At 43.1% G+C, this 16,189-nt stretch overlaps 1 protein-coding gene across 2 annotated transcripts in view; it reads left to right on the top strand.

Annotated features, from left to right (window-relative positions):
* The window catches only part of PLEKHM3 (pleckstrin homology domain containing M3), a 141,321-nt gene that overhangs the window by 74,043 nt on the left and 51,089 nt on the right, over nucleotides 1-16,189 (top strand). For both annotated transcript variants that reach the window (XM_069983472.1, XM_069983473.1), the window contains exon 6: nucleotides 7,678-7,741. In XM_069983472.1, coding sequence (XP_069839573.1) covers nucleotides 7,678-7,741 — 64 coding nt within the window. The remainder of the gene's footprint in view (nucleotides 1-7,677; nucleotides 7,742-16,189) is intronic.

Here is a 16,189-nt window from a genome sequence, read left to right as displayed (position 1 = left end):
TTTCGGTGTCGGAGGCAATACTAGCGTATGCGTCCGACACCGAAAACGCCCTGGGGGCCATTTTTATATAGGGATTGGTATATGGGGTATGTAGTGGTGTAGTGTAAAACTTTATTCAATGTAGTGTAGTGTAATGTAGTGTTTTTTTTAACATTAAGTATAAAAAAAAAACCTACGCCAAAAATGGTGTTGCTGATAAATGCCGCACTTATGTGCAGCACTTATCAGCAGACCGTGGCAGTAGGATATAGAAAAAAAACACCCTACACCAAAAAGGAGGAGTTGCTGATTAGCAGCGCACTTACGTGCGATGAAGGTCAGCACTCAGCGGCGTAAGGGTGCGGAAAATACAAAAAAAAAAATTACTACATGCTGAACATCCCTATAGCTGCCGATAAGTGTATTACACTTATCAGCCGCTAGAGGGCAGCAGAGCGCCGAAAAAAAAGTCGAGGACATCCGAGGGGCCAACGGTAAAGGCCGAAGTCCCGAAGGGAAGAAGATGACGTCACGGAATCCGGAAGACACCGATCGGGACCCCGGGATCCGGTGAGTATGGCCAAATACCTGCTCTGGACCACTCAGGTCAGGTATTTATTACTTTTGTGGACTTTGATCGCCGTGATCGGCACGTGGCACCGTGGCCACCATTACTTTTAACAGAAATGGAGGTCGGTGCTGTCTTGGACAGCACTGGCCGCCATTATTTTCCGGGTCATCGGGTCACCGATGGCCCGGAAAGCTGCCGATCACCGCTATTGACTGATCTGAACTGATCAGCCAATAGCAGTGAGCGTCGGCATGGGGGGGGGTTAACAACCCCCCATGCCGACAGGGAGAGATTGCCTGCAGTTTATTTCAGCAGGCCATCTCTCGGGATCGCATGCGGCCGGTCCGCGGCGCCCTCTTAACCCTTAGGGGACACAGCCAGTTTTCATTTTTGCGTTTTCGTTTTTCCCTCCTCGTGTATATAAGGCCATAGCGCCTGCATTTTTCCACCTAGAGACCCAAATGAGCCCTTATTTTTGGCGCAACTAATTGTACTTTGCTATGGCAGATGTAATTTTTGCCTAAAATGTGCCGGGAAACCAGAAAAAAGTTATATGTGTGGTGAAATTAAAAAAAAAATGTTTTTTTTTTATTTGGGGGGGGGGTTGTTTTTACTCCGTTCGCCCTGGGGTAAAACTGACTCATTATATATGTTCCTTAAGTTGTTACGATTACAACCATATTTAACATGTATAACTTTTATTTGATTTATTAAAACCTTTTAAAGAAAATATATGTTCCTTAAAATCGCTCCATTCCCAGGCTTATAGCGCTTTTATCCTTTGGTCTATGGGTCTGTGTGAGGTGTCATTTTTTGCGCCATGATGGGATCTTTCTATCGGTACCTTGATTGCGCATATATGACTTTTTGATCGCTTTTTATTACAATTATTCTGGATTTGATGCGACCAAAAATGCGCAATTTTGCACTTTGGGATTTTTTTGCGCTGATGCCGTTTACCGTGTGAGATCAGGAATGTGATTAATTAATAGTTCGGGCGATTACGCATGCGGCGATAGCAAACATGTTTGTTTATTAATTAATTAATTTATTTTTATTTATAAAATGGGGAAAGGGGGGTGATTCAGACTTTTATTAGGGGAGGGGATTTTGTGTTATTAAAAATACATTTTTCTTTTACTTTACACATATACTAGAAGCCCCCCTGGGGGACTTCTAGTATATGCACTCTGATCTCTCATAGAGATCCATGCAGTATAGTTATACTGCATGAATCCATGAGATCGGTGTTCTATTGCTTTTGGCTGCTGCAGCCAAAAGCAATAGAATGCCGAGCCGGGATCAGCGCCATTACGGTGCAGACCCCGGCCCGGGATGGATGCGGGGATCGCCCCCCCGCAATCGCGCCGCAGGGGGGCGATCCCCCCACTAGACCACCAGGGATGGATATGAGCAAGTATTTAGAAGCAGCTGTCAACTTTGACAGCTGCTTCTAAGTACTTAATTAGCGGGCACGGCGATCGGACCGTGCCCACTAATAGCCGCGATCCCGGGCTACATGCGGCACCCGGGATCGCGGCAGTTCAGAGGGGGGTCGCCGCGCGACCTCCCTCTGAACTCCCATAGCGGCACGAGGACGTTCAGTAACGTCCTGGTGCAGCTATGGGTTAAAGGACCCGCCTACCGATACGTCATGGGTCCTTAAGTGACAGTGATCCATGACGTACCGGTACGTCATGGGTCCCTAAGAGGTTAACCCCTAGACGACCCTGGACGTAGGGTTAATTCATGGAAGTCTGTCCCCAGACGACCCATGACGTAACTCTACATCCTGGGTGTTTCTCCCGCTATGAAGCGCGCTCCGGAACGGAGCGCGCTTCATAGGAGGTGGGGGCCGGCTGCAATCAGCAGCCGGGACCTCACCGCTAATGACACGCTGCAGCGATCACGCTGCCGCGTGTCATTAGCACCTTATACGCCGCGATCGCGTCGCGACCGCGGCGTTTAAGTGTAAGTGACAGGGGGAGTCCCCTGTCACTTACCGATCGGGACCCCCGCAGTGTCACTGCGGGGGTCCCGATCGGTAAAACGGACTGCCGGAGGTCTCTCACCTGCCTCCGTGCGGTCCGATTGGCAATCTGCTACACTGAGCCTGCACAGGCAGGCTCAATGAGCAGCTCGCCGATAACACTGATCAATGCTATGCCTATGGCATAGCAATGGTCATTGTAAAAATCAAACTAGTGTATGTAGAAGTCCCCCAAAGGGACTTCAAATGTGTAAAAAAAAAAAGTTCAAAACACTATTACACTACCCCAAAACCCCTCCCCCAATAAAAGTTGAAATCACCCCCCTTTCCCATTATATAAATAAAACATATAAAAATAAATAAATAGATAAACATATAATATACCGTAGCGTGCATAATTGTCCGATCTATTAAAATATAACAAGCATCATTGTGATCGGTAAACGGGGTACACGAAAAGAGGGGAAAAAGTGCGCAGAATACCCAATTTTATGTTACATTATATATTAAAAAATATCAATAAAAAGTGATCAAAACGTCCGATCTTCACAAATATGGTATTAATAAAAACTAGAGATCATGGCGGAAAAAATGACACCCCATACAGCCCCGTAGGTGAAAAAATAAAACCGTTATAAGCGTCACAATAGGCCCATTTTATTAATATTTAATTGCCAAAAAAAAGGATTTCATAAAGAAAATACATATATAACATTAGAGAATCTGTGTAACCTGCATATGGTTGTGTTCGGGCTGACCTATAGAATAATAGTATCATGTCGCTTTTACCATATAGTGCATTACGTAGACACAGGAACCCCCCAAACGTTACCATATTGCATTCTTTTTTACGATTTCACCTATTTATATCTTCATAAATAATATATTTGGAATTCCATCATACATGTTATGGTAAAATGAAAGACTCCATTACAAAGTACAACTATTCCTGTAACAAACAAGCACTTACATGGCCTTGTAGATAGAAAACTGAGAGTGCTAGAGCTCTTAGAAGGGGAGGAGGGAAAAACGAAAACACTAAGATCAAAATTTGCGCGGTCCACTGGGTCATTTTGGGCCTGGTCCTCAAAGGGTTAAAGTGTCACTGTCGTGATTTTTTTTTTTTTCAGAAATCAATAGTCCAGGCGATTTTAAGAAACTTTGTAGTTAGGATTATTAGCCGAAAAATGATTTTTTATCATGAAAAAGCAGTTTGAACTTCTCTCCCCTTTCTTTATTGTTCTCTTATGGAGAGAGCTAAATAAAAGACCAAAACAGGACAACAAAGAGTTAATCTACAAATACATCACCCTCTATCTCCTCTGACAGTCAGCACTGACCTCTCTGACCTCTGATTACAGCTGTCACCCAGCTCTGTGCCTGTAATATTCTGTTATCTGCTTTCTGCTGTCGGCTAACTCCCTCCTCTCCTCTCTATAGAACAGACAGGGTTGTGTCTGATGCAACAAGTCACAATTTCCAGATTTTTTTGCAGTGAATGGAAAAGAGGAAGGAGGGGCCACTGGGAAAAGGCTTTTTAAATGCAGATAATGGCATATTTGGCTAATAAACCCAATTACAAAGTTTCTTAAAATCGCCTGGACTGTTGATTTCTGCAAAAAAAAAAAGTGACTCTTTAAGGGAGATTTATCAAACTGTTGTGAAGTGAAACTGGCTCAGTTGCTCCTAGTAACCAATCAGATTCCACCTTTCATTTTCCAAAAGTCTGTGTAAAATGAAAAGTGGAAGCAGATTGGTTGCTAGGGGCAACTGGGCCAGTTTTACTTTACACCACTTTGATAAATCTCCCCCATTGTGTTCTCAGGCTTGTGATCTACAGTGTTAGGGCAGTGTAATATGGAGAGGAGAAATTCTACTTCAGTCAGTCACCATTCTATGTATTTATTGGAAGTTCTTTATGTAAATAAACAATCACACATCTAAACAACAGAGGATGCACAGGGACACAGGCAAAAAAAAGTTGGAGGAAAAGATTACAAATGACTCTATTCCAATAAGAAAAATTGGTCAGAGAACCTCTTTAAGCATTGGTTTAATAATGTATGCCATCTATCAGACAGCTTCTACTACTAAGCCAAAAAGTGATTATAAAAAGAGACACAAAACCATTTAAGCTCTTCATATCCATAGTGCATATGTATGTATGTAGATATTGCTGCATTTAAGGTGCTTATCCTGTCACTGACTGATCGGGACCCCTGCAGCATGGGGGTCGCTTGCACTGGCAGGCGGGGGTAAACCACTTACTTCCGTCCTGTTGGATCAGCAACCTGGGGATAGAGTCTCCTCTATGTGTGTATGGAAAAAAAAAAAACATATATTTTTCAAATCCTAATAAAAAATGTCCGAATAAATATTTATATCACCCCCTTTCCTATTATAAAAATATCCCAATTTTTCTCTTACACCAAAATGATACCAATAAAAACTAGAGATCATGGTGCAAAAAATTACACCCTAACCAGCCCTGTAGGTGAAAAAATAAAAGCGCTATGGCTCTTAGAAGACGTGGAGGAACATTGCATTAATTTGACCCGGTCATCAGTGCATCAATGACCTTCTTTGGCATGAAGGGGTGCAAGGTAAAAAAAAAGTATTGAAGTATAAAAAATAAAAAAAAACTCTTGTTTAGCAATTTATTAAAAAATAAATAAAAATAAATTTTATATATATATATATATATATATATATATATATATATATATAAATAATTTTTTCAATGTAGTCCATCTATAAAATAAGGGATCACATGCTGATTATTGCTAAATCTGGACACACACTTTGTGGCTTTGAGCTTATCTGGACACCCTTTCAGCATGCTACTTAATGCTTTCATGTGAATAATCAGATTTTTTTTTTTTCAGCCGTGCGACAAAGTACTGGACCTATATTGGTAATAATGGTTAAACAGTAAGCAATGCTTGGGGCAAATAATCGGTTCATAAAATAAGATTACTCCTTGGAAAATACAGTACAATCAAATCAGTGGTACCCAGATGGAGCTGTGCCTCAGATTGAAGAGAATTTGTACATTTAAATGCTACACAACAAGTCTGGCAGGCCTGCTCCAAAAACATGTTTACTGTAATGTTGAGATATTGATCTCCCAGAAACATTGATTAATGCATAAAGTAGCCAGTGTCTGTCCACTTAGGACGTCAAAATGTAATAGAGCCAAAGGGCCATATGTCTGTAACAGAACTGTTACTGTGACGCAAAACAACATAATCCCACCTATTCATTTCAATTTTTTTTTCTTTTTGCAATCTTTTGTATTAATTTAATACCTTTAAATAGTTATCATTTAATAAAAAGAAATATGTGGATTTGGGCATTGCCTCTCCCACTACTGCACAGTATCAAACATGAAAAATGTTATCCAGTGTTTCTTTTTATATTTATCAACAGCATATGAAAAATGGAAAAGAAAAACCCTCCTTCCTTTTCCCCCCAGCACTGTAATGTAGTCTTTGTCCCCTCTGGGCAGCACCTTTTGGATCAGGGTGAGCACATCCAACTGCCTCCTAGGCCTATCAGTGGCGAAGGGAAGACAGCACTGTGCCCACTGCCTGACTGTGTGGACAGTGGCTCATGCCAACCCCTAAAATGTTGCACATATGTGCTAAATAATAAAACACTGGGTAAACCTGCCTCCGAAAGGGACCTGGGGGTATTGGTGGACTTTAAATTCAACTTTAGTGATCAGTGCCAGGCAGCAGCTGCCAAGGCTAATAAAATCATTGGATGCATCAATGCTAAAGATGAGAACATAGTTTTGCCTCTTTAAAAATCACTGTTTAGATCACATATGCAATGCTGTGTACAGTTTTGGGCACCGGTATTTAAGAACGACACAGCTGAAATAGAGCGGGTGCAGAGGAGGACGACCAAGGTCATTAACCCCTTGCCGCAATAAGACGTTCCGGGAACGTCATGGGATGTGGGTACTTCCCGCAAAATGAGGTTTCCGGAACGTCATGCTCTCCCTCCCTCCCTCCTCGTCCCTAGCGGCGATAAGGCAGCGGGAGGAGGCTGTATCACACAGCCTCCTCCCGCTGCCTCTGCCCGGAGGGGAGCCGTGCTGTTAACCCCATAGACACCGCGGTCGGGGCCACTGCTGTGTCTATGGAGCAGCCGAAGGGAGAACCCGGAGCCGCGCGTTACCATAGCAACCCAGACACTGCTTCCTTTGTCTGGGCTGCTATGGATGAGACCGATCAGACCCCTGCACTAGGGCAGGGGTCTGATCTATGAATGAGCTGTCAGCTTCTGACAGCTCATTCAATCTCTATAATACATTACAGCACTGATTGAGGCTATTTAGTTTAGAAAAAAGACGTCTTAGGGGCGATCTGATCACGTTGTACAACTATATGAATGGACAGAGGTTTCGCCACTAGCACAGATGCAGATTCTTTACTGTAAGAGCAGTGAGACTATAAAACTCTCTGCCACATGATATTGTCATGGCTGATTCATTAAAGAAGTTCAAGGGAGGTCTGGATGCTTTTCTTGAAAAATATCATTTTACTTGTTATGGGCATTAGATTACATGCAATAGAACATTGATCCAGGGATTCTTCCGATTGCCATTTTGGAATAGGGAAGGATTTTTTTTTCCTATGATTATGCAATTGACATCTACCTCATAAAGGATTTTGCCTTGCTATGGATCAACACAGTAGGGTTTCTGTAGGTTAAACTTGTCGGACTCTTATCTTTTTTTCAACCTTATTAACTATGTTACTTTGAAAAATCTTGACTCATTGAATAAAAAAAAAAAAATTAAGGTTGTTTAGGAGTCCTGCAAGCCACTAAAGCAGATTGAGGCAAGATTTCAAAAATTTTATGTAAACCTTATATAAACTGTTGAGGCTGTTGTAGATGCAAATGTCGAAGGTTGCGCTCACACATCTGTGTTCACACATGGCCCTAAAATATTGCTAGCTTATAGCAATTTATGAAATTGCAGTGAAATACCACCTTTTCTGCAATGATTATGCGAAATCTCGGCAAAATCACATAAAAAATTCTTATGGCTGCGACTTTGGAATGAGATGCTCAATAAACACGTATTAATTTTTACTTAATTTCATTATGTGTTTTCTTCTTCCAGAATTTTCCCTCGTGAATATCTTTTTCAACAAATTCACCTGTACTCCCTTGCAGATCTTCAGCAGGTATGTTTTATAAATGTTGTTATTTACAGAAAAGGTCCATACTTGGCTTTATTGGGAAATATTGCAAGAACATCTAATGTTTTTTTCATTTATAAACATTAATTTTTTAAAGAGAATGAATCTAACCTTCTGATAGCCCCTATTGTGCAGGAGACGCAGAGGGTGAAGGTATCAAACAAGCAAAAAGGTGGGCACCACATTATATTACAGAGTGCAGCTATTCATATAAGCTACACAATTCAAAGACAGAAAAAAGCATATGCACACAATAGCTGCACATCCAAACAATATTTTATTTAGTCAGAGTACACAAAATTCAATAATAAGCAGACAAAAGGTAACAAGCCTCCTAACAAGACAATGACAGGGTATTGAATTATGCATTTCAGGGCCAGTTCACACTTCCGGAAGGATTTGGCGGATTTGGCGCAGAGTCCGCAGATGGAGCTTCCTGGCGGAATCTTAGTGCCAAATCCGTAGTGTGAACTGGCCCTAAAATGCATAATTCGATACTCCGCTTGCGTCCAAGACAAGATACACTAACAACTGACCCCTGAATATAACATGGACGAGGAGTAATGAAAAAATAAGTACCATGGTGGAAAATAATGCGGTAAGATTATTAAGCCAAAAAACTATGAAAAAAATACAATAAAAAAATGTCACCATGTGTGAAGGATAAAAGGGGGGGTCGGGTAGGAGTAGCCCCCCACACGTTCCGCCGTCAACACTGCGTACAGTATTGAAGTATAGTGTACAGCTAATCAAGCAGTCCCTTTTGGGACTAGAAATTATAAAAAAAAAGAAAAGAAAATGATATTAAAAGTATTAAAATAAAATTCTAAGTAAAGCTAATTATATTATTTTATATGTGTAAACAAATGCGACCATATTATGAATGACTATGTACACTCATGTATCAGACCACTTGTGGTTGCTTGTGTAATAAGGGTTATACCTTTTCTATTTTCTGATACTTGAGTGTGCATAGTCATTAATAATATGGTCACTTTTTGTTTACATATTTGTGCCAGGACATACAGGGCCATATTTACCTCTAGGCACCCGTGGTCTGGTGCTTAGGACAGCACTTTGCAGGGGGGCAGCGCCAGGGAGCATGGGGGAAGAAACATTTTTTTTTTTTATTTTTTTTAGTGTGCCACCTCCTCTTCTAACTTGACAGTAAATCTGGTGGTGGTGGCGGGGGTGGAGTTCTATATGTAGAGAAATGCATGTTACCGAAACCAAGTTCCCATTTCTTCCTCAGTGCTGTTACCAGGATTATTGGCCATACGCCTATTACCGCATGAGGGTCTGGTTTTGGCTGCATGTGGTGTCTAAGATTGATCAGATATCAGATCAATATGATGTTCAGAAACCATAAATTCATGATGCTAATCGGTGAGTGAAGATGGGGCGCCTTCAGGCTTGGTGTCTAGGGCAGCAGCAGCTGTTAATACGGGCCTGAGGACATAATGATTTTTTGCACCTCAATTAACCAATCATATAGCAGTGCCCACCTTTATCTTTTTGTTTATATATTATTTTATATGAACATTAGTATACAGAAAAAAATAAAAGCTCTTTACGTAGTAGTACCAGCAAAATCATACTGACCAGCAGATTAACCCTTTCACGACCTGGGATCATTGATGCCTCAATGCCCAGTTGTGATTTTACATCAGCTTATGGAATCATTAAAGATCCCATAAGCTGATGTCCCCTAGCTCTGCCGCCTCTCCGATGTCCCCTGCTGCTGTTACTATCTTATAACAGAGGCAGGGGAGAGAGGGGAGGCGGCAGAGCTCACAGGCGCGCGTTCTGTCCTTCCTCTCTCCCTCTGCCAGCCTCTGTAGATAGAAACCGGAAGGCGGAGGCTACCATCTGTGGTCGTGCTGACCGCAGTATCTATAGGGTTAACTCTTAGCACTGGAGCGCGGGTCCCCGGCTATCACTGATAGCTGGGACCCACCATGGATGACAAAGGCGTAGCTCCTACGCCTGTGACATCCTCTGCAGTAAATTCACGTTTACACGTTAACAATATTTTTCTAAATGTAAGTAAAATGCTGTGTAAAAAAACAAAAAACAAACACTTAAACCCCCCTCCCTCCAAAAATAAATAACATAAATTGGGCTAACATTGTTTTGTACATTAAATAAAGCATATACCTGTATCTGCATTAGGCAGGTCAGGTGTATTCGCAGGTAGACTATGTTCTGTATTTTGAGGACTATGTTCACCTCTCCCGCACAGCAAAAAGATGATGTAAGTGTCATTTACAAAGATATGTTTTTTCAGAAGTTCAGTCAAATGTGTGGAAGCTGCTAAGGGGTGAACCAGTAGTAGAGACAAGGTAAGCAGTAAATGGGCACAGCTGATGCAGTGTGTAATAGCCTTATGGTGCTTTTACACGGAACGATTATCGTTCGAATTTTCGCGATAACGATCGCATTTGAGTGATAATCGCCTTGTGTAAACACAGCAAACGTTCAAACAACGAGCGAGAAATCGTTAATTTTGACCTTGCAACAAGTTCTCAAATCGTTGTTGGTCGTTCCCCAAAAAATCGCAGATCGCTTAGTGTAAACAGTCTTTGAATGATTTACCCTATGTGTGAGATGGGCTTAAGCGATCTTAAAACGATCGCAATAACAATTTTTTTAAACGATCTATCGTTCTGGCTAAACGCTGATCGTTATAAAAAACACATTGTTACTTCAAAATCGTTAAACGATCGATTGAGCGAATTATCGCTTCGTGTAATAGGACCATTAGTTTCCTTTTCCCTGTCTGCTCTCTCATCTCGTGTTACTCCCAGTCATCCTAGCCTGTAAGCTCTTGAGAGCAGGTCTCTAATTTGTTGTTGTAATTTATTCATTGTATAATTTAATATATAACCTGTAATGTATTTATATATATTTAAATAAGCGCTGCGGAATCTGTTGGCGCTATACAAATAAATATTATTATTATTATTATTATTATTATTATTATTATTATTATTATTATTATTATTATCATCTCACTCATCTCTTAGTGGAAATTTCAGTGATTCACTCACTCAGCTCTAGTGGAGATCTGGATTTAGTTTCCACAAGCTGCGGCCTACAGACAGTTGTGTGCCTCACAGCGTGGCATGAGGTTTTCAAGCCTTTGCCAAGGCAAATAAATAGAAGCCACTCTCCTTTAGACACTACTATGTTTTATATGTACTTTTTATATCCTAAAACATCTATTCAAGACAATTTAACCCCTTAACGACAAAGGGCGTATATTTACGCCCTTTGCCGGTAAGGGGCTTCAGAACGGGGCCGCGCGGCGACCCCGCTCTGAACCGCTGCGATCCCAGGGACATCGGCTATTAGAGGGCACGGTCCGATCGCCGTGCCCGCTAATCAGGTAATCGGAGGCAGCTGTCAAAGTTGACAGCTGCCTCCGATTACTGGCTGCAGCACTTCCCTGGTGTCTAGTGGGTAAGATCGCTCCTCCGGGACGTTGTCCCAGGGGAGCGATCTCTGTACCTGATGCCGGTCAGGGACCTCTCCAAGATGGCGCCGTCCCCGACTCGGCACTCGTTTGTTTTCGGCTGCAGCAGCCGAAAGCAAACGAGTGCCGATCTCATTGATCTTTGCTGTATATCTATACAGCAAAGATCTCAATGAGAGATCAAAGTGTATATACTAGAAATCCCCCAGGGGGGCTTCTAGTATATGTGTAAAAAAAAAATAAAAGTATTGTTATTAGTAAAAAGCCCCCTCCCCTAATAAAAGTCTGAATCACCCCCCTTTTCCCAGGTTATAAATAAAAATTAAAAAATAAATAAACATGTTTGGTATCGCCACGAGCGTAATCGCCCGAACTATTAATCACATTCCTGATCTTGCACAGTAAATGGCGTAAGCGCAAAAAAATCCCAAAGTGCAAAATTGCGCATTTTTGGTCGCATCAAATCCAGAAAAATTTCTAATAAAAAGCGATCAAAAAGTCGTATATGCGCAATCAAGGTACCGATAGAAAGTAAACATCATGGCGCAAAAAATAACACCTCAAACAGCCCCATAGACCAAAGGATAAAAGCACTATAAGCATGGGAATGGAGCGATTTTAAGGAACATATATTTGTTAACAATGGTTTGAATTTTTTACAGGCCATCAGATACAAGAAAAGTTATACATGTTATATATCATTTTAATTGTAACAACTTGAGGAACATATATATATCAGTTTTACCCCAGGGCGAATGGCGTAAAAACAAATACCCACCAAATAAACAAAATGCGTTGTTTTTTTGTTCAATTTCACCACACATTTATTTTTTTCTGGTTTCACAGTGTACTTTATGCAAAAATTCAGCCTGTCATTGCAAAGTACAATTAGTGGCGCAAAAAATAACCCACTTGCCGGATCTGCAGCGAGTCTCCTTGCTGCGTTTTTGCAGCGAGACTCGCTGCAGATCCTGGCCCTATACTTTCAATAGCAGAGAAACTCGCAGCAGGGATGTACATCCCTGCTGCGATTTTGTCTGCAGCCCGCCCCATTAACCCCCCGGCCGCCGGACATTATACATTACCGGGTCCCCGTTCCTGCTTGCTTCGGGGCTCCCGGTGTCTTCACGGCCCGCCCGGCCAATCAGTGCGCTGCGGCGGGGCCGCGCACTGATTGGCCGGGCGGAAAGTGCCGGGAGCCGCCGAAGCAAGCAGGAGCGGGGACCTGGTAATGTATATCCTGCCCGCCCCCCTGCAGCCCCGATCGCCCCGCAGCCCCCGGCCGCACGATCGCCCCCAGCCCCGCAGCCCCCGGCCGCACGATCGCCTGCAGCCCCCCAGCCCCCGGCTGCACGATCGCCCGCAGCTCCGCAGCCCCCGGCCGCATGATCGCCCGCAGCCCCCGGCTGCACGATCGCCCGCTGGGGGCGATCGTGCGGCCGGGGGCTGCGATGCTGGGGGCGATCGTGAGGTCGGGGGCTGCAGGGCTGGGGGCGATGGTGCGGCCGGGGGCTGTGGGCGATGGTGCGGTAGGGGGCTGCGGGGCTGGGGGCGATCGTGCGGCCGGGGGCGATATACATTACCTGATCCCGGCTCCTGCTTGCTTCAGCGGCTCCCGTCACGTTCCGCCCGGCCAATCAGTGCGCTGCCCCGCCGCAGCGCACTGATTGGCCGGGCGGGCCGTGAAGACACCGGGAGCCCCGAAGCAAGCAGGAACGGGGACCCGGTAATGTATAATGTCCGGCGGCCGGGGGGTTAATGGGGCGGGCTGCAGACAAAATCGCAGCAGGGATGTACATCCCTGCTGCGAGTTTCTCTGCTATTGAAAGTATAGGGCCAGGATCTGCAGCGAGTCTCGCTGCAAAAACGCAGCAAGGAGACTCGCTGCAGATCCGGCAAGTGGGTTATTTTTTGCGCCACTAATTGTACTTTGCAATGACAGGCTGAATTTTTGCATAAAGTACACTGTGAAACCAGAAAAAAATAAATGTGTGGTGAAATTGAACAAAAAAACAACGCATTTTGTTTATTTGGTGGGTATTTGTTTTTACGCCATTCGCCCTGGGAGACTCGCTGCAGATCCGGCAAGTGGGTTTGTAACCTTAAAGCGAATGTACCACTGGGTACATTGCTTTGGTTTTTTGGTTTTTATACATGAACAGACTGGCGCCGGCACAGAAATGCCAGTGGGGCGGTCAATTTTTGCACCCGGTTCCTATTCCCGAGCACTAGCCTGGTATGACACAGTGCTTCATGCCGGGTTATGCTCAGAGAATTGACTTGCGCAGTGCGTGGGAACCAGGCGGTGGTTCAAAAAAAGGACTGCGGTACTGGCATCCCGGTGCCAGTCTGTTCATGAAAACAACTGAAAGCAATGTACCTAGTGCTACATTTTCTTTAACACTTTGGTAAAATAAAACCTGAGCTGTGATTGGTCGCTGTGGAAAAAAACAGACATTGTGGATTTCAGGCAGCTTGAAAAAACTGAACCTATGTGTAATACTAAATTTCTTTTTATATTATACTATACTATATAACACTGCAACTAGATATATAACTATTACAGTAAAAATATCAAATTGTACATCAGTATCACTCTGATCACCCAGTATGGAAACAATAGTAATTCTAACTTGCACTACCACAACAGCTAGGCACTGCCATGCACTCAGCCTCAACATTCAGAGCCTTCTCTGGGCTGCCCCACACATTTCCTTTGTGCTCTATCAATGACATGCAAGCTTCACAGGACACAGACTGTACAGAGTAGCAAGTGCATTAAAAGTCAAACAAATTAAAAATAGCAGCACAAGATAATGTTAAGAAATTTAGAGTGCATGCCTCACTAAACCGGACCCAGGTGTGAAACCGAATACAATATACGTAGATAGGAGACAGCACTTCAAAACTCAGTGTGGTTTATTCACAGCAGTGCACACTAGTGTGAATAAACCACATAGATTTTTCTGAAGTGCTGTCTCCTATGTATGTATTTTGGAAGTACACTAAAAAGGTAAGTTTTCACAATGTTTTTAGAAGTTAGAAGTTTACATGCTGCAGTTTGTATTTACCTGTTTTGAAAAAAATGTCTTTATTGTCTTTGTGTCTATCTGGCTTTTTTTTTTTTTTTATCACTGGTGGACACTGTCATCTGGGCGGGGCTTCACAGCTGTTGTGCCCCTGTCTTGCCGTCTGTGTTGGCACCTATCGGAATGGGCCTGTCCCACTGCAGGGGAGGCCAGGTTTATCTTCTGTTTTACCGTCGCGGTCAGGTAGTGACGTTGCGCCACAGATGATGAATCCCGCTGCTGTCAGCCATGTATAGAGCAGGCTCACATGCTGAGCCCTCTCTATTCAATGTTGATGGCACCAGGACGAGCCTGCTTGTCCTTTGTTATTAACCAGTTGAATTAAATATATATATTTTTTACATTGAGATGCAGCAGTAAGGGGCAACCCAGTTGACACTGCTCTTATCACTTGACAGTCTCAGTTTAACAAGCCCCAGCAATGACGGGGCCTATTGACACATCCCAACAACATCCTTTTAGTCTAGTAATAAATTTGGTAGCAATATTAAAACATATTATATTACCTTTTTTTAATGCTTTTATTATGTATATCGAAGGGGTATTATCATCTGGCCTGCTCTCACTTCCTGGTTTAGGGGGAGTGGATGTAGTGAGAACTGGAGGCAGCAATGAATCTCAGAAGAGAATACCCCTTGCACTTGCCTATGGTCCACACTAACATCAAAGCAAAACACATCAATGATCAAATGGGCACTGGTAACAGCTGTCAGACCAGGACTTGCTGCCACAACACAGATGTGACAATGCATCCATATAATGCTAGTTTAAACCCCAGTCTTACAGTTGTAAGTAGCCTATGCCTCAAATAGATATTGCAAAAAGCACAGGGCAGTGATGCACCATCCAGACATTGATGTCCAGTAGAGATGAGCTAATTTATAGTACAAACAAAGCAAATAGCTTAGTTAGCTCGGCAGTCTGCTTATCAGCCTCTAACTTGTGAAGTCTGTGCTGCTGCTCCACCCTGGGTTCCTGGAAAAGCTGTATCCAATCTTGCAAGAAATTTCCCAGGACTTGATTTAATTTTCCAGACACCTGGGGAGGAGCGGCAAGGAGCAGCACAGACTTAAGAAGCAAAAGGCTGTTAAGCAGATTGCTGAGCTAACAGATCTATTCGATTTATTTATGCTGTAAATTTGCTCATCTCTTATGTCCAGAATCTGAAATACTGTTCTTCCAAACTCAGCTTGTACTTAGTTTATAGACCCAAGCATGCAGACCGTGAGGGTCTTAGCTGTACTAGAACTGGTAAAATGTATAAAGCTATTAATACTGTTAGAATTGTGCATTGGAAATCTTAGACAATACTACCAAGAACTGCAGATGTGGACACGTTGTGTAGCCTAGTTGCCCTTTAGCCAACAAAGCTGTTTATCAACAGGTGATGCTGCTTGGTTGCTCTTGTACTTCACTTGCTGATTAGAAGCTCCCAGCAGGACTCAAGTTTCCCAGTGAGACAGCTTGGCCCTGCAAAAATGGGACAGCAGCACTATGCTCACACACACTGCATCAGAGACTTGACCTAAGTTCAGAGAGGAGGCCAAGCCAAAGATGCTTTGGCAGTCTACTCTACCAGCCCCCAATTCCACCTCCCATTCCTTATTCCCCATTGTTTGCAGCCCTTAGCGGGCATGATAACTAATTAGACACTTTCAGATTTAACAAGCAGAAAGACAAAGCGTGACAGCTCCTATATACTGCCCCGACATTGATGATTGTGTTACACTCACCAAGCCGTTTCTGGCTTCACAATTCTCTCTGTGTAATGGGCTGTACTGCAGCATTGAGGCTACCATTAAAACAGCACTAAATCATCGTTAGCGGCTTGATTCCTGGCAATATTGCAAACTTAATTACATAGACAGA

This window comes from Dendropsophus ebraccatus, chromosome 9 (genome assembly GCF_027789765.1).
Source record: "Dendropsophus ebraccatus isolate aDenEbr1 chromosome 9, aDenEbr1.pat, whole genome shotgun sequence".
NCBI classification, from domain to species: Eukaryota; Metazoa; Chordata; class Amphibia; order Anura; family Hylidae; genus Dendropsophus; species Dendropsophus ebraccatus.
The sequence above is the reverse complement of the archived record's forward strand: the minus strand, read 5'-3'. Positions and strand labels throughout refer to the sequence as shown.